Consider the following 27,142-nt stretch of genomic DNA (forward strand, 5'->3'; position numbering starts at 1 on the left):
CTACACTGAAGTCACAGCAATCGTTTTCAAGTGCATATCTGACCATGTTGTTCATCTGCTTAAATCCTTCTATGACATTCCTTGTAGGACTCAGGATACAAGACATTCCTTGTAGGACTAAGGATACAATACAAACTCGTTAACGGAGCTTACCACGCCCCTGCTTATACCTCCAAACTCTTATTTCAGCACCTGCACCCCGTTCTCTCCAACACACAAATCCAAAAACTTTATTTTCCAGCCATACTAAACTTCTTTCAATACCAAACCTCTCTTTCCACTCCCAACCTTTCTGAATGTTTTTCCTTTGCCTAGCACACGCTTACTGCCCTTCCTTCCTTGGCCACATCTCAGCTGAGCTAGGCCCCAGGAAACCTTTTAACTTGTAGGACTGTCATTAGGCTTAATCATATAATAAATACGAAGCATCCGACAAACTTAAGATGACCAATAAATGGAAGCTGGTAAAAATAATAAACAATAACAGGAAGCTCTATAAGAACATATCAATTAAAAAAAATCAAAGGCTGCTAAATGAGCACACATGATGTAGGCAAAGACAGTAAAAAAACATTTTGCAGGGAACTGAAAATTACGGAAATAGGGGCTCATGGTCTCATCTTGTTTCGAGTCATAATTTTCGGCAAACAAAAACCATTAGCTCTGGTTTCAGTTGGTTCAACCTTTAGCCTTATTGTGTTTCAACAAATTGATACTTTAGCTCTCTCTCCCCGATCTGTTATTAACAGCAGCGCTGAAATCAAGCAAGGTTTCCGTACAATTATGGGATGCGAGGAGGAGAGCTGAACCGAACTCATGCAGCCAGTCGAGTGGAGGTTCTGAGGCTTAAGTGAGTCAGGGAAGGGAGGGCAGACAAAGGGCCGAGAAGCCACGGCCGAGTGAGGGGAACAGCCCCCGGTTAGAGGGTTTCGGTCTGAGGGGGCTTCCTCGATCGGGTCGCGGGCTCACCTCCCCTTGTTCCGAGTCTCCTGCTGTCCGCACACCCGGCGCTGTCAACCAGCCGCGGTGCAGGAACCGTCAGCTGACTGCCGCCTTGTTTTTACAGCCGGAAGATCAGCTCCGGCAGATTCGTCCGCATCTTTTCCTCTTTCCCGGCACCCTGTGTAAAATTCCTCGGTCTAAGTGACCCCTTGTTCCATAATACCTGAGTTGAATCATTTAAAAATGTAAGAAGGTGTATTTCTACTGTTATTGTTCATTTCAGAGACGGCGCAGAAGTGACGAAAGTGCAGCGGCGAAGCACCGGCTCGGCTCTGGCAGACCGGATGCGGAAGGGCGGTGCTTGGAGGGGGCGTGAACTAACGCGCGCTTCTCAGAGCGCATGCGCGCCCGCGGGGATGGCCGGAGAGGATTGGAGGACTGGCGGCGGGGCGGAGAGCTTCGAGTCTGGTTTTGCGCGGGAATTGGAACGGCCGCCGCCGCTGCCGACAGGAGGCTGCGAGCTGCAGGTTTCCAGCCTTCGAGGGGACCATGGTGCGGCCTGCGAGGTGAGTAGTTCATGGCATCCGGCGCGGATGGGGAGGAAGGGCAGGAAGACGCTGTAGGCCGCGTCACCTGCATGGAATGGAGGGAAGGGCCCGAGGACCAGGGTAGCGATGGTGGGACCGACAGCTAAACGCTCTAGACTCCAGGGAGAGCTGCCGCTCCTCGGAAAGGTCCTAGCATCCAAGCTGTTTCCTTCTCTTGGCTCCTTTGACAGTTACTGCCGTTTCTTTTACCCACCCCGTTCAAATAAGGCCTGGTTACAGCGTTTTGCATTTCACCAAGCTTCTGCTTACGTGTTATTTCATTTGTTCGTCCCTATACTTCTTTGAGATAGAAAGTTTGGGTCTCCCTATCTTAACAGTTTAAACTTTTGGGCACGAAAGCCAGTTTAGCTGAGTCACACAGCTAGTAAGTTACAGGATAACATGCAAACCTGAGCCAGCTGGCGCTAGATCCTCTGTGTTTTCCATTAAATGTACTGTTTGAAACTATTGCTCCAGTTAACCTCAGTTGAGCACCGTGGAGGCCTAGGGTCAGCCGCTCATTTAGTAGAGTTTTGAATATATTTACTTTTGTGCTGGAGGTATATATTTACTAGATATATATATTTACTAGGTGCTGGAGGTTGCAGTCTAGTCAAGGGATGAAGTTAGGAGACGGAAAATAAACATGGCAATGTGAGAGAGAGTGAGGAGGAGGAAAGCCTTACTTTAATTTTAATTTAAAAAAAAATTCTATTGAAGTATAATTATTTATAATGTGTATCTGGTGTACAGCAAAGTGATTTAGTTTTATATATACATATATGTACTTTTTCATATTCTTTTCCATTCTGGTTTATTACAGGATGTTCAATATAGCTCCCTGTGCTATACAGGGATATATATGTTCAATATAGCTCCCTGTGCTATTGAGGGTCCTTGTTGTTTATCTATTTTATTTATAGTAGTTTGTACCTGCTGATCCCAAACTCTTAACTTATCCCTCCCCATCCGCTTTCCCCTTTGGTAACCATGTTTGTTTTCTATGTCTCTGAGTCTGTTTCTGTTTTGTAAATAAGTTCATTTGTATCATATTTTAGATTCCATATATAAGTGATATCATATGGTTTTTGTCTTTCTTTTTCTGACTTACTTCACTTACGATCATAGTCTCTAGGTCCAGCCATGTTGCTGCAAATGTCATTATTTCATTCTTGTTGATGGCTGAGTAATATCCCATTGTATATGTATACCACACTTCTTCATACACACATCTGTCAGTGGACATTTAGGTTGCTTCCATGCCTTGGCTATTGTAAATAGTGTTGCTATGATCATTGGGGTGCATGTATCTTTTCGGATTAGAGTTTTCTCCAGGTATATGCCCAGGAGTGGGATTGCTGGGTCATATGGTAGTTCTATTTTTAGTTTTTTGAGGAACCTCCATACTGTTCTCCATAGTGGCTGTATCAATTTACATTCCCACCAACAGTGCAGGAGGGTTCCCTTTTCTCCACACCCTTTCCAGCATTTGTTGTTTGTAGATTTTCTGATGACGCTCATTCTAACTGGTGTGAGGTGATACCTCATTGTAGTTTTGCTTTGTGTTTCTCTAATAATTAGTGATGTTGAGCAGCTTTTCATATGCCTCTTGGCCATCTGTATGTCTTCTTTGGAGAAATGTCTATTTAGGTCTTCTGCCCATTTCTGGATTGGGTTGTTTGCTTTTTAATATTGAACTGCATGAGCTGTTTATATATCTTGGAGATCAATCCTTTGTCCGTTGATTCGTTTGCAAATATTTTCAAATTTTTTTTTTTTACTATTTTTTTTTTTTTTTTTTTTTTGCGGTACGCGGGCCTCTCACTGCTGTGGCCTCTCCCGTTGCGGAGCACAGGCTCCGGACGCGCAGGTCAGTGGCCATGGCTCACGGGCCCAGCCGCTCTGCGGCATGTGGGATCTTCCCGGACCGGGGCACGAACCCGTGTCCCCTGTATCGACAGGCGGACTCTCAACCACTGCGCCACCAGGGAAGCCCCATTTTCTCCCATTTTGAGGGTTTTCTTTTCATCTTGTTTATGGTTTCCTTTGCTGTGCAAAATCTTTGAAGTTTCATTAGGTCCCATTTGTTTATTTTTGTTTTTATTTCCATTACTCAAGGAGGTGGATCAAAAAAGATCTTGCTGTGATTTATGTCAAAGAGTGTTCTTCCTATGTTTTCCTCTAAGAATTTTATAGTGTCCAGTCTTACATTTAGGTCTCTAATCCATTTTGAGTTTATTTTTGTGTGTGGTGTTAGGGAGTGTTCCAATTTCATTCTTTCACATGTAGCTGTCCAGTTTTCCCAGCACCACTTATTGAAGAGACTGTCTTTTCTCCATTGTATATCCATTGCCATAGATTAGTTGACCATAGGTGTGTGGGTTTATCTCTGGGCTTTCTATCTTGTTCCATTGATCTGTGTTTCTGTTTTTGTGCCAGTTCCATATTGTCTTGATTACTGTAGCTCTATAGTATAGTCTGAAGTCAGGGAGTCTGATTCCTCCAGCTCCGTTTTTTTCCCTCAAGACTGCTTTGGCTATTCGGGGTCTTTTGTGTCTTCATACAAATTTTAAGATATTTTGTTCTAGTTCTGTAAAAAATGCCATTGGTAATTTGATAGGGATTGCATTGAATCTGTAGATTGCTTTGGGTAGTATAGTCATTTTCACAATATTGATTCTTCCAATCCAAGAACATGGTATGTCTCTCCATCTGCTGGTATCATCTTTAATTTCTTTCATCAGTATATTATAGTTTTCTGCATACAGGTCTTTTGTCTCCTTAGGTAGGTTTATTCCTAGGTATTTTATTCTTTTTGTTGCAGTGGTAAATGGGAGTGTTTCCTTAATTTCTCTTTCAGATTTGTCATCATTAGTGTATAGGAATGCAAGAGATTTCTGTGCATTAATTTTGTATCCTGCAACTTTACCAAATTCATTGATTAGCTCTAGTAGTTTTCTGGTGGCATCTTTAGGATTCTCTATGTATAGTATTATGTCATCTGCAAACAGTGACAGTTTTACTTCTTTTCCAATTAGTATTCCTTTTATTTCTTTTTCTCTGATTGCCATGGCTAGGACTTCCAAAACTATGTTGAATAATAGTGGTGAGAGTGGACATCCTTGTCTTGTTCCTGATCTTAGAGGAAATGCTTTCAGTTTTTCACCATTGAGAATGATGTTTGCTGTGGGTTTGTCATATACGGCCTTTATTATGTTGAGGTAAGTTCCCTCTATGCCTACTTTCTGGAGGGTTTTTATCATAAATGGGTGTTGGATTTTGTCAAAAGCTTTTTCTGCGTCTATTGGGATGATCATATGGTTTTTCTCCTTCCGTTTGTTAATATGGTGTATCACACTGATTGATTTGCTTATATTGAAGAATCCTTGCCTTCCTTGGATAAACCCCACTTGATCATGGTGTATGATCCTTTTAATGTGTTGTTGCATTCTGTTTGCTAGTATTTTGTTGAGGATTTTTGCGTCTGTATTCATCAGTGATATTGGTCTGTCATCTTCCTTTTTGTAGTATCTTTGTCTGGTTTTGGTATCAGCATGATGGTGGCCTCATAGAATGAGTTTGGGAGTGTTCCTTCCTCTGGAATTTTTTTGAAGAGTTTGAGAAGGATGGGTGTTAGCTCTTCTCTAAATGTTTGATAGAATTCACCTGTGAAGCCATCTGGTCCTGGACTTTTGTTTGTTGGAAGATTTTTAATCACAGTTTCAATTTCATTACTTGTGATTGGTCTGTTCATATTTTCTGTTTCTTCCTGGTTCAGTCTTGGAAGGTTATACCTTTCTAAGAACTTGTCCATTTCTTCCAGGTTTTCCATTTGATTGGCATAGAGTTGCTTGTAGTAGTCTCTTAGGATGCTTTGTATGTCTGTGCTGTCTGTTGTAACTTCTCCTTTTTCATTTCTAATTTTACTGATTTGAGTCCTCTCCCTCTTTTCCTTGATGAGTCTGGCTAATGGTTTATCAATTTTGTTTATCTTCTCAAAGACCAGCTTTTAGTTTTATTGGTCTTTGCTATAGTTTTCTTTGTTTCTATTTCATTTATTTCTGCTCTGATCTTTATGATTTCTTTCCTTCTCCTAACTTTGGGTTTTGTTTGTTCTTCTTTCTCTAGTTCCTTTAGGTGTAAGGTTAGATTGTTTATTTGAGATTTTTCTTGTTTCTTGAAGTAGGCTTGTATAGCTATAAACTTCCCTCTTAGAACTGCTTTTGCTGCATCCCATAGGTTTTGGATCGTCGTGTTTTCGTTGTCATTTGTCTCTAGGTATTTTTTGATTTCCTCTTTGATTTCTTCAGTGATCTCTTGGTTATTTAGTAATGTATTGTTTAGCCTCCATGTGTTTGTGTTTTTTACGTTTTTTTCACTGTAATTCATTTCTAATCTCATAACGTTATGGTCAGAAAAGTTGCTTGATGTGATTTCAGTTTTCTTAAATTTACTGAGGCTTGATTTGTGACCCAAGATGTGATTGATCCTGGAGAGTGTTCCGTGCACATTTGAGAAGAAAGTGTAATCTGCTGTTTTTGGATGGAATGTCCTATAAATAACAATTAAATCTATCTGGTCTATTGTGTCATTTAAAGCTTCTGTTTCCTTATTTATTTTCATTTTGGATGATCTGTCCATTGGTGTAAGAGAGGTGTTAAGGTCCCCCACTATTATTGTGTTACTGTCGATTTCCTCTTTTATAGCTGTTAGCAGTTGCGTTATGTATTGAGGTGCTCCTATATTGGGTGCATATATATTTATAATTGTTATATCTTCTTGGATTGATCCCTTGATCATGATGTAGTGTCCTTCCTCGTCTCTTGTAACATTCTTTATTATAAAGTCTATTTTATCTGATATGGGTTTTGCTACTCCAGCTTGTTGTAGAGCTGGTTTGATGGTGCTGAATTCTCTTAGCTTTTGCTTGTCTGGAAAGCTTTTGATTTCTCCACCGAATTTGAATGAGATTCTTGCCGTGGTAGAGTAATCTTGGTTGTAGGTTCTTCCCTTTCATCACTTTAAGTTTATCATACCACTCCCTTCTGGCTAGTAGAGTTTCTGCTGAGGAATCAGCTGTTAACCTTGTGGGAGTTCCCTTGTATGTTATTTGTCTTTTTTCCCTTGCTGCTTTCAATAATTTTTCTTTGTCTTTAATTTTTTCCAGTTTGATTACTATGTGTCTTGGTGTGTTTTTCCTTGGGTTTATCCTGTATGGGACTCTGCACTTCCTGGACTTGGGTGGCTATTTCCTTTCCCATGTTAGGGAAGTTTTCGACTATAATCTCTTCAAATATTTTCTCAGGTCCTTTCTCTCTCTCTTCTCCTTCTGGGACCCCTATAATGCAAATGTTGTTGCATTTAATGTTGTCCCAGAGGTCTCTTAGGCCGTCTTCAGTTCTTTTCATCCTTTTTTCTTTATTCTGTTACATGGCAAGGAATTCCACCATTCTGTCTTCCAGGTCACTTATCTGTTCTTCTGTCTCAGTTATTCTGCTATTGATTCCTTCTAGTTTAGCTTTCATTTCAGTTTTTGTATTGTTCATCTCTGTTTGTTTGTTCTTTAATTCTTCTAGGTCTTTGTTAAACGTTTCTTGCATCTTCTTGATCTTTGCCTCCATTGTTTTTCCGAGGTCCTGGATCATCTTCACTATCATTATTATGAATTCTTTTCTGGAAAGTTGCCTATCTCCACTTCATTTAGTTGTTTTTCTGGGGTTTTATCTTGTTCCTTCATCTGGTACATAGCCCTCTGCCTTTTTATCTTGTCTATCTTTCTGTGAATGTGGTTTTTGTTCCACAGGCTGCAGGATTGTAGTTCTTCTTGCTTCTGCTGTCTGCCCTCTGGTGGATGAGGCTATCTAAGAGGCTTGTGCAAGTTTCCTGATGGGAGGGACTGGTGGTGGGTAGAGCTGGGTGTTGCTCTGGTGGGCAGAGCTCAGTAAAACTTCAGTCCACTTGACTGTTGATGGGTGGGACTGGGTTCCCTCCCTGTTGGTTGTTTGGCCTGAGGCATCCCAACTCTGGAGCCTACCTGGCTCTTTGGTGGAGCTAATGGCGGACTCTGGTAGGGCTCACGCCAAGGAGTACTCCCCAGAACTTCTGCTGTCAGTGTCCTCGTCCTCAAGGTGAGACACAGCCCCCATCCCTGCCTCTGCAGGAGACCCTCCAACACTAGCATGTAGGTCTGGTTCAGTCTCCTATGGGGTCATTGCTCCTTCCCCCGGGTCCTGATGCACACACTACTCTGTGTGTGCCCTCCAAGAGTGGAGTCTCTGTTTCCCCCAGTCCTGTCAGAGTCCTGCAGTCAAATCCCGCTAACCTTCAAAGTCTGATTCTCTGGGAATTCCTCCTCCCATTGCTGGACCCCCAGGTTGGGAAGCCTGACGTGGGGCTCAGAACCTTCACTGCAGTGGGTGGCCTTCTGTGGCATGTGTTCTCCAGTCTGTGAGTCACCCACCCAGCAGTTATGGGATTTGATTTTGCTGTGATTGCGCCCCTCCTACCGTCTCATTGTGGCTTCTCCTTTGTCTTTGGATGTGGGGTATCTTTTTTGCTGAGTTCCAGTGTCTTCCTGTCGATGATTGTTCAGCAGTTAGTTGGGATTCTGGTGTTCTCCCAAGAGGGAGTGAGAGCACGTCCTTCTGCTCCGCCATCTTGGTTCAGGGCCTTAATTTATATATTCTTAAGGGAATCCGAACATATTTTTATTTACTCAAGACTATTAATGACCTTAAAGAATGGAGGTGAGAAATTGACATTTGTGTAAATGAAAATTTCTGCTTTGTTCACAGGCACAAGAAGCCAGTGAATTACTGCCAGTTTGAGGACTCTGACAGTGATGGTAAGTAGAGCTTCTTATGTCTTCTTTAAAGATTTGGAAATTTATTTCCTCACAATTTATAGGATATGTGTGTGCGTGTGTGTGTGTTTGTGCGTGTGTATGGCTACAATATGGTTAGTACCAATTGCATATGAGGTAGGCCTGGAAAAATAATATTCTAAGCACTTAGGATGCTTATGTTGATAATTACACTGACCAGAATTATTGGCATAAATCATAACCAAATAGGGCAGGTAAAATGGCTTTTTGTACCTAAACTCTGTGAGGTCCATGTTTCTCACTGTGGGATTTGTACCCTTTTATCCCTTACTCTAAGAAGAACACACTGTCTTTCTGAGATACAAATGTGTTACAGAATATAATGTGAAATCCCCATTAATTGTACAATAAAACAAGACATTGAAAAAAGATCAGGCATAAACTTTACCCTATTGTGTTTTTTATATATGTGTGTGTGTGTGTGTGTGTGTGTGTGTGTATACATATATATTTGCTTGTCTCTGCTATTAAGAGAACTTTGGTCAAAAAGTTTGAGAAACATTGTTAGATTACATTATACTTAAAGGTAAGTTTTGTGTTTCTTTCTTAGACCATTGGAGTTTTCTGCAGGTCAGATATTTAGTAATTCCTCAGTTTGAAGGAATCTGTTTTTCACCTTGAGCCCAGTCTTACGTGTGTCTAATACTTGGGAGAAAAGAGTATAGGGTATAACTTCTAGCTTTTTAATTATTGTCATCAGTCTGTCACTAAATTGTTATAAATTGCTGGTTGTATTCTGGAGACTGTGGCGTGGGGGTGGGGGGCGAGTCACAAATTATTATATTCCTACCTGGGGAAGCATAAAAGAGACGACAGGTATTAATAATGCGAAAGTGCGTGATTCAGACTACACGCACATGAAGGTATGCATACATGTGTCATGTATGAGTTAGAACGCTAGAGCAGCAGTCTTAGCTTGAGTGTCAATAGAAGAACTACCTCACTTCTGAGGATTGGTAGGACAGAAGACTCTGGGAGAACAGGATGGGCTGGAAAAGAGCATCCCTTTGCCAAAAATCATTTTCTTCCACTTGTCAATATGATAAAATTATAAAGGGAATTTTAATAATTTTTCTAATGGTTTTACAGATTTTTAATTAATTGTTATTTTCTTTGCCACTTGCATATATTAGCTTAGTTGCCTTTGCAGCTTTTTGGGGGATTAGTTTTTGATAGATTGATATTTTAAAAAATCAAGGCCACTAGAACAAAGTTGAGAAGCTTGAGGGAGAATAAAGACAAACAGTATACCAACAGTATTTTTTAAACTGTGGAAAGAAAGCAATTTGCTTGTCTTTGCTTTTTTTTCTTTTTTTAATTAATTTATTTTTGGCTGTGCTGGGTTTTTGTTGCTGCGCACAGGCTTTCTCTAGTTGCGGCGAGCTAGGGCTACTCTTCGTTGCCGTGCGCAGGCTTCTCATTGCGGTGGCTTCTCTTGTTGCGGAGCACAGGCTCTAGGCTTGCGGGCTTCTGTAGTTGTGGCATGCGGGCTTCAGTAGTTGTGGCTCGCGGGCACTAGAGCGCAGGCTCAGTAGTCGTGGTGCACAGGCTTAGTTGCTCCGCGGCACGTGGGATCTTCCTGGACCAGGGCTCGAACCCGAGTCCCCTGCATTGACAGGTGGATTCTCAACCACTGTGCCACCAGGGAAGCCCCAATTTGCTTATCTTTAGAACTTGAACACACGTGGTAATGAATCTCAGCTACCAAGAAAGTAATTTTATTTATTTCTTCCTAAGGAAAAGCAATTTCATATATTCTTTTATTTTTAATTCACACATGAATAGATGATTTTGTTCCTGCAACCGCACCGTTAAATAAAAAATCCAGAAGTACACAAAAGGAGTTAAAACTAGAAAAACCAGAACCTAAACTGAAGAATCTCCAGGAAGAAGACGTCCCACTACAAGAGAAAACCCCTAAAAAAAGGTGAGAGGTAAGACACACAGTACATGTGACATTAGGTGTGTTAATTTAAAAGAGAGAGAAATGCCAATTCTTGGTCTAAATTAGAATTTGAGCAGCACCATGGGTCTTATTTTATTTAGTGCATGTAGGAGAACAGGGATGTACCATTAATCCCTTCTGACTTTCCGAACTTCTTTAAGTTCACAAATGTATGAGGAAATACCCATTTGAGTATGAAGACAATCATAATTACCAGTTTAGAAGGTGTGACTTGCATTTACAAGACCTAGTACCTGTCTCTGAAATCCTCAGGTTTTACAAGACTCCTTTGTTAAAAATTACATTTGTAAGGACAGTTTTATAAAATATAAAACCACGTATCTATAATGTATGGGATGATGGATGTTCCCTAAACTTCTTGTGGACGTCATTTCATGATGCACGTAAGTCAGATCACTGTGGATCACTGTATTGTACACCTTAAACTTCTACAGTGCTGGATGTCAATTATATCTCAGTAAAACTGGAAAAAAAAATTAAACTATGTATTTTTCTAGAGAGAAAAAATATTTTCTCTTTATCTTACTGAGTTTTGTCCAGCAGTGAGCAGGACCTGTGGTTTCTAGACCCACCCTGGAGTTCCATTAGTCAGTACCAAGAGAGAGGGTAAAATGAGGGAAGGAAGCCCCAAGAGGCCCCAGACTTGCACTATGGGGAGGAGATGGGCAGAGGAGGGATACTGACAAATGGAACGTGGGACGTGTGATGCTTTACTCCTACAATAAACGTGAGGAAAGTTAATTAACGTAGAGAGACTTAGCCCATGTCCTTCTCCTTACTTTTTTCTTTTTTGTTTTTGAGCTTCTTGTACTACCTTTAAAATATAGTTAACAAAACAGCCAATGGATGGGAGAAAATATTTGCAAATCATAGAACCCATTAGGGACTTGTATCTGGAATATATAGGAAACTCGTACAGTCCAACAATAAAAAGAATAATGAACCAAGTTAGACATGGGCAAAGGACTTGAATAGACACTTCTTTAAAGAATATATGCAAATGGCCGATAGCACATGAAAAGATGCTCAACATCCCTGCCATCAGGGAAATACAAATCAAACCACGATAAGATAACATGTCACGCCCAGAGGGGTGGCTGTAAGCAGGACAGACAACAGCAAGTGTCGAGGAGGATGTGGAGAAATGGAAACCTCACACGTTGCTGCTGTGGATACGAAGTGGTGCAGCCACATTGGACAACAGAGTAGCAGCTCCTTGAAATAAACAGCTATTATATGACCCAGCCTAGGTATATACCAAGAGAAATAAAAATCTGTGCCCACACAAAAACCTGTACATGAATGTTTATAGGAGCATTATTCATAATAGCCAAAAAATGGAAGTAATCCAAATGTTTGTCAACTAACGACTGGGTAAGTGAAATGTGATATATCCACACAGTGGAATATTATTCAGCAGTAAACAGAAATGAAGTACAGGGAGGGGGAAGGGGAAGCTGGGACGAAGTGAGAGAGCTGCATGGACATATATACACTACCAAATGTAAAATAGATAGCTAGTGGGAAGCAGCCGCATAGCACAGGGAGATCAGCCCGGTGCTCTGTGACCCCCTAGAGGGGTGGGATAGGGAGGGTGGGAGGGAGACGCAAGAGGGAAGAGATATGGGAACATGTGTATACGTATAGCTGATTCACTTTGTTATACAGCAGAAACTAACACACCATTGTAAAGCAATTGTACTCCAATAAAGATGTTAAAAAAAAGAAATGAAGTACTGATATATGCTACAACATGGATGAACCTTGAAAACATTGTAGGGAGCCAAAGAAGCTGGCACAAAAGGCCACATATTATATGGTTCCAGTAATACGAAATGTCCGGAATAGACAAGTCCATAGAAACAGAAAGTAGATTAGTGGTTGCCAGATGCTGGGGAGGGGGAAACGGGGATTGACTGCTAGTGAATATGAGGTTTCTTTTTGGGTTGATGAAAGTGTTCTGAAATTACATAGTGCTGATGGTTTCACAGCTCTCTGAATATACTAAAAACTGCTGAATTGTATGCTTCAAAAGGGTGGATTTTATACTGTGCGGCTTATATCTCAATAAAATTGCTATTTTAAAAAATAAATCCTTCAAGGTGCATTCAGTATTACCTCCTTTACGTAGCCTTTTCTTACCTTCACACCTTTTCGCACCTTTCTTTGCTTTCTCTTCCTCTCAAGCACTATAGCACTCTTGACCGCCTTGAACAGGAGACGTGATAATCTTTTTATATCGGGTAATTATTATGGGACTTTTTTTCCTACCTCCTCATTAACTGCAGACTTTTTGAGGGCACTTTTAATATCCTGTCTAGTGCAATGCCTCACAGAGTAAGTCCAGATTGGGCGGAACAGATGTAAAAAAAAAAAAAGTAATTTCAGTTTAATAAAAGAGCTATAACAGCTGTCTAAAGAGGTGTGGGTGAGGTCAAGGAACATTTCTAAGTGGAAGTGATGTTTGAGCCACGTCTGTTCTCAGTTGGGCAGGTGCTTCCCACCGGGACGGAGCTGGTGGTGAGGAAGAGACATCACAATGAAATAGGCATTGTCACGTGATGCTCCTATTTCAAATCTGTTCTGCTGGGTCTAACATGACACTTAACTTGTTAAGGAGCAATTATGATCATGATTATTGTTGAAGAACATCTTTCTGAGGTTGGAAAGAAACTCTTAGTCACTGAGGAAAATCTCAGATTTTAGTTGGGATTGATAGTTTACAAACTCATTATTATTTGTGTGTCTACTTTAGAATGCCTTTAGATGATAAGCTCTACCAGAGAGACCTAGAAGTCGCACTGGCTTTATCAGTGAAGGAACTTCCAGCCGTCACCATTGATGTGGAGGAGTCTCAAGTTAAAAGTAACCTTATTTTCGATAATTGTCTTGAAAACCTTCTTATTGCTTTTGCCATCATTTCGTTGGATGAGCCTTTACGGAGGGAAGAATGTAGTTTTAAAACTTTGGACTAAAAAGGAGCAATTTGCAGAGGGTGCCGTTGGATTCAGTTTATTCAGTTGCGTAAATCTCATCCACACATAGATGCCTCTCTGACTGACACTCAGCTCCAACTGGAGGACGTGGGCCGTGACCCTGCATGTCCAAAGCCCGTCTTTATGTGCAGTGAGAAGTTAATTTCATGACCAAGTAAACTGACCTGAACATCCGAGCAATCCACCTTCTTTCTCTCCAAATCCAGATTAGTTAAACATAATCTAATGGTGGTCATTTTTATTACTTACAGAGGCTAAAGGTGCTAATTTGGTTAGCAAGCTCAGTAGACTTGACAGATTTATGACTGCTGGCTTTATCTGTGGGTTTTTCTCCGTGGATTTTTCTGGCAATTGGTCAGCAGATGGCAACATTGATATTCTGGAGAAGCAGAAATCATTATTCCCGGAGATGACATTAAAATTGCTCAGTCGCTTTTTGGATTAAACTGCTTTGGCCTAACTTCTTTTATCTTGGAGGATAGTTTTAGCCCATTTGCTTATTTAGGGGTATAGATGTTTAAGTCAGTAGTGCCTCCTGTTTGAAAATAAGTGAGATAGTGTTGATTAGGGGGCCCTTGTAGTAATCAGGAGTCAAAGAAACTGAAAAAGAGAATTGTCATGTATCTAAAACTGAGAAAATGAAAATCTCTTTCCTGTAAGAGATCGTGGCATTGTATAGCAAGGTTTCCTTGGAAGTACCACTTCTCCGAGAGTAATAGTACCAATCATCATGACTTAAAGTTCTCTTAAAATACTCTAGATCATTTTAAAGTTGTGATAATGATTGAAGAGTCTTTACGTTAGTAAAAGCACAGATCTGCCTACACAAAAAGGATAGTTAATGTTCGTCCACTGTTTCCTTTGTGCTGGGCACCACAATAAGCAATTTCCACATTCAGTCAACATTTAATTCCCCACAATAGCCTCATTTAATCCCCACACTGTTTTTTTTTTTGGTTTTTGGGTTTTCTTGGCTGCGTTGGGTCTTCGTGGCTGTGCCTGGGCTTTCTCTAGTTGCGGCGAGCGGGGGCTGCTCTTCCTTGCGGTGCACGGGCTTCTCACTGCAGTGGCTTCTCTCGTTGTGGAGCACGGGCTCTAGGCACACGGGCTTCAGCAGTTGTGGCACACGGGCTCAGTAGTTGTGGCTCGTGGACTCTAGAGCACAGGCTCAGTAGTCGTGGCAGACGGACTTCGTTGCTCCACGGCATGTGGGATCTTCCCAGACCAGGGCTCTAACCCATGTCCCCTGCATTGGCAGGCAGATTCTCAACCACTGCGCACCAGGGAAGCCCCCCAGACTGTTTTTATCTCCACATTATAGATGAGGAAATTAGGTTTTGTAGAGGATAAGCAACTTTCCCCTGGTATAGTGCCGATTTAAGAGCCTGAATTTGAACTTAAGTCTGATTAAAGTTTGTGTGATTTCAGAACCAAAACTTCTAACCATATGTTAGCCTCGCCAAGTAAAGTCACTGTGCTAGTTTGAGCCTGGATCAGCGGTCCCCAACCTTTTTGGTGCCAGGGACCGGTTTTGTGGAAAGCAGTTTTTCCACGGGGGGCAGGGGGGAGAATGGTTCAGGCCGTAATGCGATTGATGGGCAGGGATAGGGAGCGGCTGTAAATACAGATGCAGCTTCGCTCACTCGCCGCTCTCCTCCTGCTGTGCGGACCGGCACCAGTCCACGGCCCAGGGATCACTTATCTGTATCTGTATCTAAATGGTATTAGATTTTAGCGCTTATCTTCCTATTTCTAGACATTGGTTGATTAGGGTGCTTTCTTCTTCCTTATATTTAGACATTGACAAACATGGCAGTAGTGAAACAGAAGCAATGAGTAAGTCTCCTCATATCTCCAATTGCAGTGTAGCCAGTGATTATTTAGGTAAGTTTTTGATATTAATAATATTTTTTCCATTGACATTTTCTAACTCTTATTTAAATTCCTGAAACTGTAACTAGAACCAAGGTCTTCACATTTGTGAAGGTTCTCTTCACCCCTTCTCCTTTGTTTCTTTCTGTTTTAGTTTTCCTCTCTTTTAACTGCAGACCCAGTTTCTTCCCTGGTGGAGGGTCACGACTACCCATGGCTTCTAGTTGACATCAGTTGAACACTGAAGAAAGGGGCTCTATCTTCCCAGCTCCAGTTTGAAAATTCTTGGGGAAAGACTCTTTCAGTGTGGGCCTTGGACTTTTGCTTAACTCAGACTATTGCCAGGAGACTGATGTATTATGATTGACCCAGACTGGGCTGTGTGCTCTGTTACTAGAAGCACAGGAAGGACAAAGCTGGGCAAATAACAAGAGCAGGTGTAATAGACGTCTACTCCACAGTTCTTTAAATGTTACCTGGCACAAAAAGTTTCGTTGATTTTTTTTATCCTGAAGATCTGGATAAGATCACTGAGGAGGATGATTCCCAGGGTCCTCAGCGGAGAAGAAAAGCGGCATCCCAAGCCGTGGTCCAGCAGAGGAAGATTCTTTTGGAAAACAGCGATGGCGACGGTGCCAATGACTCCGAACCAGACTTTGCAACTGGTAGGTTGTGTCCTAACTCAGAATTAACCCTACGGAGAGTCAGTAGAAAGCTCTTGGAGACCATGAACGTATGCAAAGCACTGCTAAACGTCTGGTGTGTGCAAACTTGAGTAATACCCAGGACAGTTCAATTCAGCTGTGGCATTTGGGGGAAAAGCTTTATCTAGAGGTGACCTTTAAGCCGTGCCTTGAACAATGAGTAGCATTTAGGGGTGAAATAGCACTTCTGACTGATAGAAGGGCATAAACAAGAGAACAGGCAAGTGCACATACAAGAGCTCAGTGGCGCTGGAGTTTCCTCAAAAAACTAAAACTAGGACCACCTCAGGATCCAGCAGTTCCGCTCCTGAGTATTTATCCAAAGAAAACAAAAGCACTAATTAGAAAAGATATCTGCACCCGCATGTGCACTGCAGCATTATTCACAATAGCCAAGATGAGACAGCAACCTAAGTGCCCGTCAGTAGATGAAGGGATAAAGAGGATGTGGTATATGCGTGTGTCCACACACACACACAGTGACTATTACTCAGCCATAGAAAACATGCCATTTGCAGCAACATGGGTGGACCTAGACGGCATTGTGCTAAGTGAAATAAGTCAGAGAAAGACAAAAACTATATGATTTCACTTACATGTGGAATCTAAAAAACAAATGATCAGACAACAAAAGAGAAACAGATACAGAGAACAAACAGGTGGTTGCCTGAGGGGAGGAGGGTGAGGAGAGGAAAGAAATAGTTGAGGGAGATTAAGAGGGACAGACATCCAGTTGCAAATTAAATGAGTCATGGAACGTACAGTGTGGGGAATATACTCAATAATTATGTAATATCTTTGTGTAGTGACAGATGGTAACGAGCTTATCGTGGTGATCATTTTGAAATGTATAGAAATAGCGAATCACTGTGTTGTGTACCAGGAGCTAGCACAGTGTTTTAGGTCAATTATACTTCACAAACAAACAAATTCATGGAAAAAGAGATCAGGTTTGTGGTTACCAGAGGCAGGTGTTGGGGGAGGGGGAATGGGATGGAGGCAGTCAGTAAGTACACACGTGCAGCTATGAGATAAATAAGCCCTAGGGATATAACGTACAACAGGACGAAGATGATGAGCACAGCTGTGTGTTACATATGAAAGTTAAGAGAGTAAATCCTAAGAGTTCTCATCACAAGAAAAACAATTTTTTCGATTCTTTAATCTTGTGTCTGTGAGATGATGGAGGTTCACCAAACTTCTTGTGATAGTCACTTCACGATGTACATAAGTCAGATCGTTATGTTATACACCTTAAATGTACACAGTGCTGCATGTCAGTTATATCTCAGTAAAGCTGGAAGAAACAAGAGAAAAAGACATAGAAACACACACACACAGAGTTCAGTGAGGTTTGCAGGGAAGGGAGAATGTGGTGGAGGTTGGAGAGGCCGCCTGGCGCCAGATCGTGAAGGGTCTCCAGCCTGCTTTACCTTAAATGGAAGGACAGACATGTTCCCCGATACACTCAGTGTACTTCAGGGAGCAATACTACCAGTTTATTTCCATCTGCCCTGAGCCAGGAATGACTCACTCTGCCATCCCCTCAGAGCTGGTTGTTTATCATACTTGAATGTGCTGCTGGATTCATTTCAGACAACCTGGGTTATCTGGGACAGGGTCCCTTCTTTAAGTGACATTTCAGAGTTTTCCTCCTGCACTGGCTCACCCTAGATGAGAAGGTCACCCCACTGTGACCTTCAGTGGGGAAAGAAAAGTGAAAGTGGAGAGAATCGAGGCTTTTCTTAAGGACATCTAAAGATACCCCAAATCTATAACCTGAGTGTCTGGGCCTTCCAGATTTCCCAGTATGAGATGCTAATGACTTGGGATTCTGGGAGCTCCATTTCCCCACCTCCAGTTTATTTAAATAGCATGATAGCCCGCTCCTACAGTTACCCTCTCAAGCCAAGAAAAGAACACATGAGATACCGTAACTGTTGGGGTTATAGGAAACTGTATCCTCCTAGATTCTATAGTCTGAAATTTTGGAGAAACTTCTCCACTGCTTGCCCTCCCTGAACCTAGATCCTCTTGGGAATCCAGAAATAATTATTTGATTTTGCAAGATACTATATATAGCGGCCTTCATGTGATCTGCTGGCCTTATATGGTGAATTCTGTATAACACGGTAACTATTATGTAAATACATGGGTTGATTATCTTTTTAAAATTTTATTTGTGTGGGAAGAATGATAGAATAAGGACATCACAATTTGAAGATTGTAGTGACATTGTTGATTTAGACAAAGATCATCAATAGAAGACTGACGAGGATCATTACAATGGAGAATTCAGGCCGGCGTCAGCTGAACCAACCAGGAGTGGGGCAGCCATACATTCTGTGCTTTCTGATATGACTGACATAATATGGAGAGCAGAGCATCACCTATGATGTGTATTCTTGCCCCCAAAAGTAATAATAATAATAATGTGAGCTTGATTCTCATTGAGCCTTGAGAAAATTCCAGCTCACAGGAAACGCAGGAGAAAGTGAAATGACACCATGAGGAAGAAAACAGACCAATCCAGAATGTAGGACATTCCATAGGACAACTGACCTGGTTGCTTCAGCATGTCAAAGGCATGGGGGAAAAAGGGATGGGATATTGCCCTATATTAAAAGTGATTAATATGGGCTGGATAGAAGATGATTCCAAGAAATTATTGTTGATATCGTTAGATATGATAATGACGTGTTTTTTATAAGTCCGTGTTTTTTAGAGCTGCATTCTGAAGTATGTAGAAATGTAATAATGCAGTACCTTGGGTTTATTTTTATATACTGAGAAGGAAAGGGAAGAGAAGATAGATAGATGAAACAACTGTTGCAAAATATTGATGATTATCTACTGTAGAGTATGTTTGAAATTTTTCATATATATATTCTTTTACATAAAATATATTATTCCATATAGATAGTTAGGTAGATATTATATATGGTGGGTATGACAGTGGTTATCTCTGAGTGAGGAGATTTGGGCGTGGGCTTTCTTCTTCCTTAATACTTTTTTGGTATGGTCGGCATTTTCTACAGTAAGCATGTACTGCATTTCTAATAGTGTATAAAATGTAAAAAGGTTTTTTATGAATATAGGGCTAATCCTTATTTACACTTAATTTTCAGAGTTTAGTATTTATAGGACATGATTTTCTGATCCTCTCTTCCCCCGAAAAATAGAAGAATCATTGCTTAACTCTCGAGTATTCTCTATGCTTTTTTCCAGAAGCTGTAGCTACTTAACACATTCCATCACTGGCTTGTATCATCCCATGCAGAATAGAAAGGAGTTTGTGGGAAATCAGAGGTGTGTCCCAGGTGAAATCATAACCAGGATTGTCAGTTAAGATGGTTATGGTACAGTCAGTCTCTTCTCAATTCCCAGTGGGTTTCTGTTCCGGCATGTTGAAGTTGGTGTGATTAAGGAAAGGCATACGGTTGTTATTACCATCAAGGGTATCGTTTCGGAAGAGCAGCTAATGTTATACCCAACCATTCTTCTCAAAAGTTGCTGAGTTAAACTGGTAAAATCAGAAGTAAGGATTACTGATGGGAAATTAATGATAATAGCAATAGCAAGCAATGCTCTTCTGTTCGCTATATGCCAGATGTTATTCTTTACCTATATTAACTCACCTAATCTGCACAACGACCCTGTGATGCAGGTTTTAGGGTTCTCCCTATTTTATACATAGGAAACTGAGGCACGGTGAAGTTAGGGACCTGTCTCAGGTCACACGACATGTCAGTGGAGGGGCCAGGATCCAGACCCAGGCACCATGCATTGTTTTGCCCCTGGAAACAGCATAGCACAAAGGGGCACAAGAATCTGGTGCAGAAGATGAAGTCGAGGCACTAGAAGCCTCACCATTTTTTTTTTTTTTTTTTTCTTTTTGCCACACCGAGCACCATACGGGATCTTAGATCTTAGTTCCCCAGCCAGGGATTGAACTCCCTGCAGTGGAAGCGTGGAGTCCTAACCACTGGACCGCCAGGGAAGTCCTAGAAGCCTCACTTTTTAGAACTTTTTAGAGATGAGGTATGTAATCTTCTGTTTCAGGTGAGGATTCTGAGGACGATTCTGATTTTAGTGAGAGTGAAGATGATGAAAGTTTCACTGTGAGAAAAAGTAAAGTTAAAGAAATTAAAAAGAAAGAAGTGAAAGGGAACTCTCCAGTTGAAAAGAAAGAGAAGAAATCCAAACGGCATGATGTGGGTAAGAGCAGCCCCCATACGCCACTTCATATGTGCTCGCTTACTCACCGTGCTTCTCTCACCTCTGCCTTCAGTCTCCTTAACCTTTCGCCAGCGTTCGTTTCTTGTTAAGATCCGTGGAAGAGAGCAGGCTGGGGTGGGGAAGGCAGAGGGCAGATAGGGGCACTGACCCCCCCCCCAACCCTTCCAACACGGACTGTTTGTCCCCCTTCATGCTGGGCCTCCCTCTGAGTGGCTCCTGTCACCTGCATTTCACAGCGACGAAACTGAGGCTCCGAGAGGTTAGACCGTTTGTTGGAATTCTTATAGCTGGTAAGCGAGGGGCTAGGATTTGCACCAGGCTTGTCCCTTCAGAGCGTAAATCTGTCCATTAGACCACATTTTCTCCACACGATTAAACGGGGAAGTGGGCGTGATTCTCGTTTTCTGCTGTTGCACATGACTCGGTCTTTGAGTTGAGAGCGCTTTTGTCATGTGTTTAGGGCCCTGTGGTTTCTTCAGAATGAATTCAGTTAGGAGAAACCAGTTTTACAATAAAACTTTTGGAATTTGTGAAGACTTGAATGTGGAATATTTGTTTCTTGCGTAAAAGAAGTTAGGATAGTTTTGAGTTCATAATATACATTAGATTATTGTAAAATATAACTTCCTTTAACCTGCTTTGCTTTACTTATTGATAGATATTTTTATGTCTTGGTTGTTTAATATATGTACTGTTTGAAACTAAACTTTCCATTATTCAGACCCGATTCATTAAGGGTGGGTGTTGCTCTCACCTTAAATGGCATGGTGCTGAGTACTTAACTAAGAAATGAGAACTAAGTACTGATTGAGTCGTAGTCCTCCCACCACTGTATTCTCAATTAGCCAGGTTTTAATTGGTGTTTTTTTGCAATTGGCAAATTCATCTGGTTTCCAGAAATTAGATTTTAAATGTAGGGGTTTTTAGAGATAAAGCTGTGTATTAGTTTCCAATTGCTGCTGTAAAAATTTATCACAAATTTAGTGGCTTAAATCAACACAAATTTATTACTTTACCGTTCTTCAGGTCATAGGTTCAAAATTTTCCTCACTCAGCTAAAATCAAGCTGCTGGCAGAGCTGTGTTCCTCTGTGGATGTTCAAGGGGAGAAGAACCCCCTTTCCTGCCTTTTCTAGCTTCTAGAGGCCGCCTGCTCTCTGACGGGTGGTCCACTTCTCCCTTCAGAGCCATCACATAACTCTTTCATTCTACTACTTCTCACTTGCACTTATAAGCACCCTTGTGAGTACACTGGGGCCATCGGATAATTCAGGATAATCTCCCCATCTCCAGATCCTTAATTTAGTCACACCTGCTAAGTCCCTTTGCTGTGTAAGGTAACATGTGCACACATTCTGGGAATTAGGAGACAGGTCTCTTTAAGGGACCACCTACCACAAACTGATATGAAAAAGTCATTGACAATAGGAAAAAAACCTAACATGAATATATTTCATATTTTCTTCAGGTGTTTGTTTATGCTTGCCCACCAAAACATTCTAAAAACTAACGATAAAATTTCAGTTTCCAGGTTGAGTTTGCTGCTTAAAGTCTTCCATATACCCTGGAGCAAGTTGCTTCCCGAGAAAATTTCCTATGTAATATTAGAAGTAAAGTTTAGCAGCTAAATAAGGAGATTAAGAATTTGGGAAGATGGATTATATTTCTAGTCCCACTAATAATGTACTGATAACCTCTAAGCGTCTCTGACCTGGCAGGTGTTATAATTTTTCCCTGAATAGAGAAAATTGCAAGAGCTATGGTGTCCAATATGGTAGCCACTAGCCAAAGTAGCTCTAGCATATTTAAATTAATTAAAATTAGATAAAATTTAAAAGTCAGTTCCTTGGTTTTGCTAGCCACATTTCAAGTGCTCACTAACTGTATGTGGCTTGTGGCTACCATATTGGACAGCACGAAATAAAGAACGTTCCCATCACGGCAGACAAGTCTGTGGGATGGGGCTGACCTAGAGAATGTAGATGTTAACGTTAAGAAGAGTGTATAGTGAAAATGTTCATATGCACATGCACGTAGATGCCACTTAGGTATCTCGAAGCAAACATTATCTGAAAGTGAATTTGTATTCTGCTTCTCCTCCCTCCATCAAAAACAAACCAACAAAAAACCCAAACCCACTCCCATTCTGTGTTCATTCTCTGGGTAAATGGCGGCATCAGATGGTGTGTTCCTGACAGGAACTCGCCAATCATGATTATTCCCTCATCTCCATCCACTCTGCTGTTTTCCCTCCTTTCTCCCCTTAGTTCAGTCCCTGATCCCCTCTCACCTGGGTTACCGTAGAGCCGTCGAGGCGGTCTGCTTGTACACCGCCCTCGGCAAGATGCTTCTGGATGTAGGTTCCCTGCCCCGTGACCACCTCTAGAGTCTGTCATCTCTCACCACGTTGCACTGTATGCGTCTCTGTACGTTTCTGCCCTTTCTACTAGAGTCTAGTGATTGGACCGTAAATTCCTAGAGCCTAATAAAATGTCTCACTGACATATTCCGATGAGACACTATTGTGTGATGATTACAAGTGTGGACTCTGGACTCAGACACTTACTAGCTCTCGTACTACAGGCAGATTGTTTAACCTCTCTGTTTCCTTAACTGACAGTATGGATAGTCAGTTCTGTATCTGAGTTGCTCTACGGGTTAGAGGTAATGTATATGATATGCTTACCATACTTCCTAGCATGTAATGCTCATAAAAGATGGCTATTCTTAGACTCTCAATAAATGTTGATGAATGAGTTTTTCAAATTTATGATTCTGCTTCTTTAATTCTTATAAGCTTATGTAACTTGATAATTTTCACACATACATGCTAGACTTCATCTTCCTCCGTGACCCCTTTTTTATGTATATTTTTCAAATAAGTGACTTCAGTAGATTCTGCTCCTGCTGCTGTCAAGTCAGAATCTTGGCCCTCACCGAAAAAGGTTTCTCCTTCTTCAGAGGCTACTAGGAAGCCGTTAAAAATACGAAGTCCTCCAGCTGAAAGCAGGAGACCTAAGTGGGTCCCACCAGGTACGGTATATTTATTTACTGCTCAAGGGCAGGGGCTTGGAAAATTACCACGAGTAGATTTGTTTTTTCTTAGTTGTAAATGTTACATATGAGTACTTGCTCATATTATTTTTTTTAATTTATTTAAAAAAATTTTTTTGGCTGTGTTGGGTCTTTGTTGCTGCGCACGGGCTTTCTCTAGTTGCGGCGAGTGGGGGCTGCTCTTCGTTGCGGTGCGCAGACTTCTCATCGTGGTGGCTTCTCTTGTTGCAGAGTGTGGGCTCTAGGCACGTGGGCTTCAGTAGTTGCAGCATGTGGGCTCAGTAGCTGTGGCTCGCAGGTTCTAGAGCGCAGGCTCAGTAGTTGTGGCACACGGGCTTAGCCGCTCTGCGGCATGTGGGATCTTCCCAGACCAGGGCTCGACCCTGTGTCTCCTGCATTGGCAGGCGGATTCTAAACCACTGTGCCACCAGGAAAGTTCCGGAAGATTAGTTATTGAAATAATGAAGCTCTGTCAGTTCAAGGATAATCCTTAGTGTATTTCTTATGAGAATAATTAGTGATTCTGCAACAAAAGAATTTTAAAAGTATTGATATAATGACTGTAGAAATTTGAAGGTAGCATAAGCAAAAAGATAAAAAAGAAATAATGGATTGATGGGTAAAGAGTCACGTCATAAAACATGAAGTGCTTATTAATTCATTGTGGGGAAGGGCCAGGCAGGTGACAGAGGTGAGGGAATTGGGCCTGGGGAGGAAGCGTGAGTGAGTGGGCGTTGCTGCCCTCGAGAGCGCGAGCCCTCTGGAAGGAAGCCGCCGTTCCTTTGCTCCACCTGGCTGTTAACATGCAGGATTATGGACCTCGGATTTCCACGTCTGAGTTTTCCAAGAGAAGCCAGAAGTACAGATTTTAGTGTGAAATCTCATAGTTCTTAAAAGTAGACTTTTTAGAACACCATGTGGACCACACAGTATATCTGAGAGCAGGATTTGACCCTCAGGTTGCCAGCTAGCCTCCTGTCTTATACGAATGTGAGAAGACCAGCAAGATTCCAATGGGAAAATGAGCCAAGGACATAACATACCACTGACCCCAAGAAGTACAACTAGAAACCAATATGAAAAGAATTGCAGCCTCGCTGGTAATCACGGAAATGTAAATTAAAATAATAAAATACTGTTTTATACCTCTCAAACTAGAAAATAATAAAGCTGTATCAACCGGAGCACTCTGGGTTGTGGGGTAGCAGGTATAATTATTACAAATTTATAATCCCTTTACAGGACAGCTTGACAGGAGCCATAAAAATAAATCGGCCTTTTGACTTAGGAACTAATCTTGGGAATTTATCCTTAAAAAGAATTCAAAAGAAGGAAGAGTAGTAAGTGGTCAGTACTAAGTGATTTCTTTATAGCCATTTATAGAAAAGTGGTGAAAAACTAGAAACAACCCAGAAGTTTGTTGTAGGAATTTGATCAATATGTGGCACATATGTGCAACTAAGAATGATAAATCAGATGGCTGGAAACATGGACATGTTCATAAAACCTTTGTATGAAAAAAGTACACACACACTTGTACTTTTTACGGCTAAAATCATGACCAGCTACGAACATACATGTGGATAAATTCTGAAATTTAATACTTGTTGGAAATGATTGCTGTATTAGAGTGGTAGCATAAATGAAACTAGTATAAATAAAGAAAAATGGTATTTGTCATATTTAAACTTATGTGATAGTTGAAAAAATAGATTCTGTAAGGAGTACTTGTAAAAGTTGCAGAATTTTGTAAAAATGCATTAGATTTTGCTACTACTTTAGAAATTATAATTCCATTCATTTTTTTATGTCTTTACAGTCAGTGTTCTTTGCTCCCAACTTTCCTATTTAGCTTTCACATTTGAAGTTTCGGTGTCATTACCTTGGCCTCTGAGGATGTTTGAAAATACGCAATGCTATATATTTTCTGCTCTTCAGTACTTCCCATTCTCTTGATCTAATGTGTAACTTGATAGAAGCTGCATAGCAGAATAACGCTTAACTCCTTTTTTTGGCCTCTTCTGTTTTATACACTGACCTTTGTTACGAGATTTCTGACGTTCTCAGCACCAGGTGATCTGTCTTTTTGCAGCGGTGTCTGGAAGCAGCAGCCGTAGCCCACTGGCCAGAGTGTCTGTGAAGTCTCCAACTCAGAGTCTCCGCCTTGGCTTGTCCCGATTAGCACGAGTTAAACCTTTGCATCCAAACGCTGCTAGTAGCTGAGTGTAGTGGCAAGAAAATGTTTGATCGAGAAGATCTCACTTTTGTAAGCATGTATATATTTGTGTTTATATTTGAGGAGGGTATTGTAACATAAATGAATCCTTTGAAGTTGTATAAATGATCTCTACCTGTTTTGTGATTGTTCTCCGAAAAGCTATCTGAGACTTCAGTAAGAGGTTTGTTTATAAGAATTATCTTGGAATGTCATCCCCTTCTGAAGAACATATTCTCTTTCCCTTATATGTATATAATAAGTCACTGTCATTACGTGGCTGTCAGTTTGACATGGAGGATGTCCCCGTTACATGTTGTTCTCTCCTAGTAACATGCCCGATGCTTCTTTCTGGCTTTGTCTAGTTTATGGCACCTGAAATTTAACTGTGCAGAGTTTATCTGGCAAAAGGAAAATTCCCATTTCTCCCAGGAGACATTTCTGAAATCTTGTAAGTTACTTAACCTGCATTGTCAGTTTTGTTGCAATGATGTTTCATATTTTAGCCAAATGTTTTTATATTGAGAATTCAGAATAATTTTCCATATTAAAACAGTTGATCGGCTTCCCTGGTGGCGCAGTGGTTGAGAGTCCGCCTGCCGATGCAGGGGACGCGGGTTCGTGCCCCAGTCTGGGAGGATCCCACATGCCGCGGAGCGGCTGGGCCCGTGAGCCATGGCCACCGAGCCTGCGCGTCCGGAGCCTGTGCTCCGCAACGGGAGAGGCCCCAACAGTGAGAGGCCCGCGTACCGCAAAAGAAAAAAAAAAACAAAAAAACCCCAAACAGTTGCTATACTATAGCGTATGTCTCCTACTTCGTAGTAGATGGTTAGATAGCAAATAGAATTTTGTGACATTTTATGAAGCCCTCATTGTCAAAACCTTTAATAAAAGTGAAAAAGTTGTGATATGCACTTTTCCCTGATGCTAATGCATCCATCTGTCTCTGTCTACATTTCGTGATAAAATGAGTGCTTTGCAAAAAAAGTTAGCCTTTTTGTTGTAAATATAAAGGGGAAGAGCTGTTTCTTAAAGTCGTCACTTTTACATCAAGCCCGTGCTTTAGAGGGTGGCTGTCAAGTACTTGTCACCTCTGTTGTATTAGATAGTGCAGCCCTTTCGGAAGCTTAGATCCTAATTCACTGTGAGTAAAAATAGTGATACTTTATGGTGAGAACTTCAACCAAACCAAATTTCAATTTTTAATAAAAATACTTTGAATCATGTTAACCATTAAAAAATATATAATACTTAGCTCAGTTCTTCTTGGTTAATGAAATATCTATGTTAATGTGAAGATAAGTATTTAGAATTATGATTAAAGTGATGATTTTATGTAGGAATTATGATCCTACTGCTATTATATATATTTTTTCTTATCGAGTATATATTTTCTACTGTCTTACACCCCCTTACCTACCCCGCCCCACCCCTTCTTGGAAACATGTTTCCCAGGGACACGGTATTGAGGTACTCTGTGTGCGGCAGTTTAACAATAAACATTTATTAAGAGCCTACCCTGTGTTAGTACTAATGTCATTAATTAGTCATCTGGACCAGCTTGATGAACCTGTTTTCTCTGTGCTATTGATATTAGTACTTTGCACTGAAAATTACCTTAATGTGTGTCAAAACTGGCCTTGCAGAAAGCGCTCATGACCTTTCTGTTGCCAAACCCAGGGTAC

At 41.1% G+C, this 27,142-nt stretch overlaps 2 protein-coding genes across 3 annotated transcripts in view; one reads left to right on the forward strand and one right to left on the reverse strand.

Annotated features, from left to right (window-relative positions):
- The window catches only part of FERRY3 (FERRY endosomal RAB5 effector complex subunit 3), a 37,357-nt gene extending 36,314 nt beyond the window's left edge, over positions 1 to 1,043 (reverse strand). For both annotated transcript variants that reach the window (XM_082850655.1, XM_082850654.1), the window contains exon 1: positions 970 to 1,043. The gene's annotated coding sequence lies outside the window, so the exon portion shown is untranslated. The remainder of the gene's footprint in view (positions 1 to 969) is intronic.
- A 361-nt stretch (positions 1,044 to 1,404) lies between these two features.
- On the forward strand, positions 1,405 to 25,465 carry RAD51AP1 (RAD51 associated protein 1; the record flags this gene model as incomplete). The annotated part of the gene is made up of 9 exons (XM_082849742.1): positions 1,405 to 1,508; positions 8,324 to 8,373; positions 10,198 to 10,339; positions 13,134 to 13,243; positions 15,172 to 15,258; positions 15,762 to 15,911; positions 20,013 to 20,168; positions 23,072 to 23,221; positions 25,335 to 25,465. Exons 1-9 carry the CDS (start codon positions 1,492 to 1,494, stop codon positions 25,463 to 25,465), a joined length of 993 nt encoding a protein of 330 aa, XP_082705868.1. The 5' UTR covers positions 1,405 to 1,491.
- Between the last annotated feature and the right edge of the window lie 1,677 nt (positions 25,466 to 27,142).

This window comes from Leucopleurus acutus, assembly GCF_964270905.1.
Source record: "Leucopleurus acutus genome assembly, chromosome: 11".
NCBI classification, from domain to species: Eukaryota; Metazoa; Chordata; class Mammalia; order Artiodactyla; family Delphinidae; genus Leucopleurus; species Leucopleurus acutus.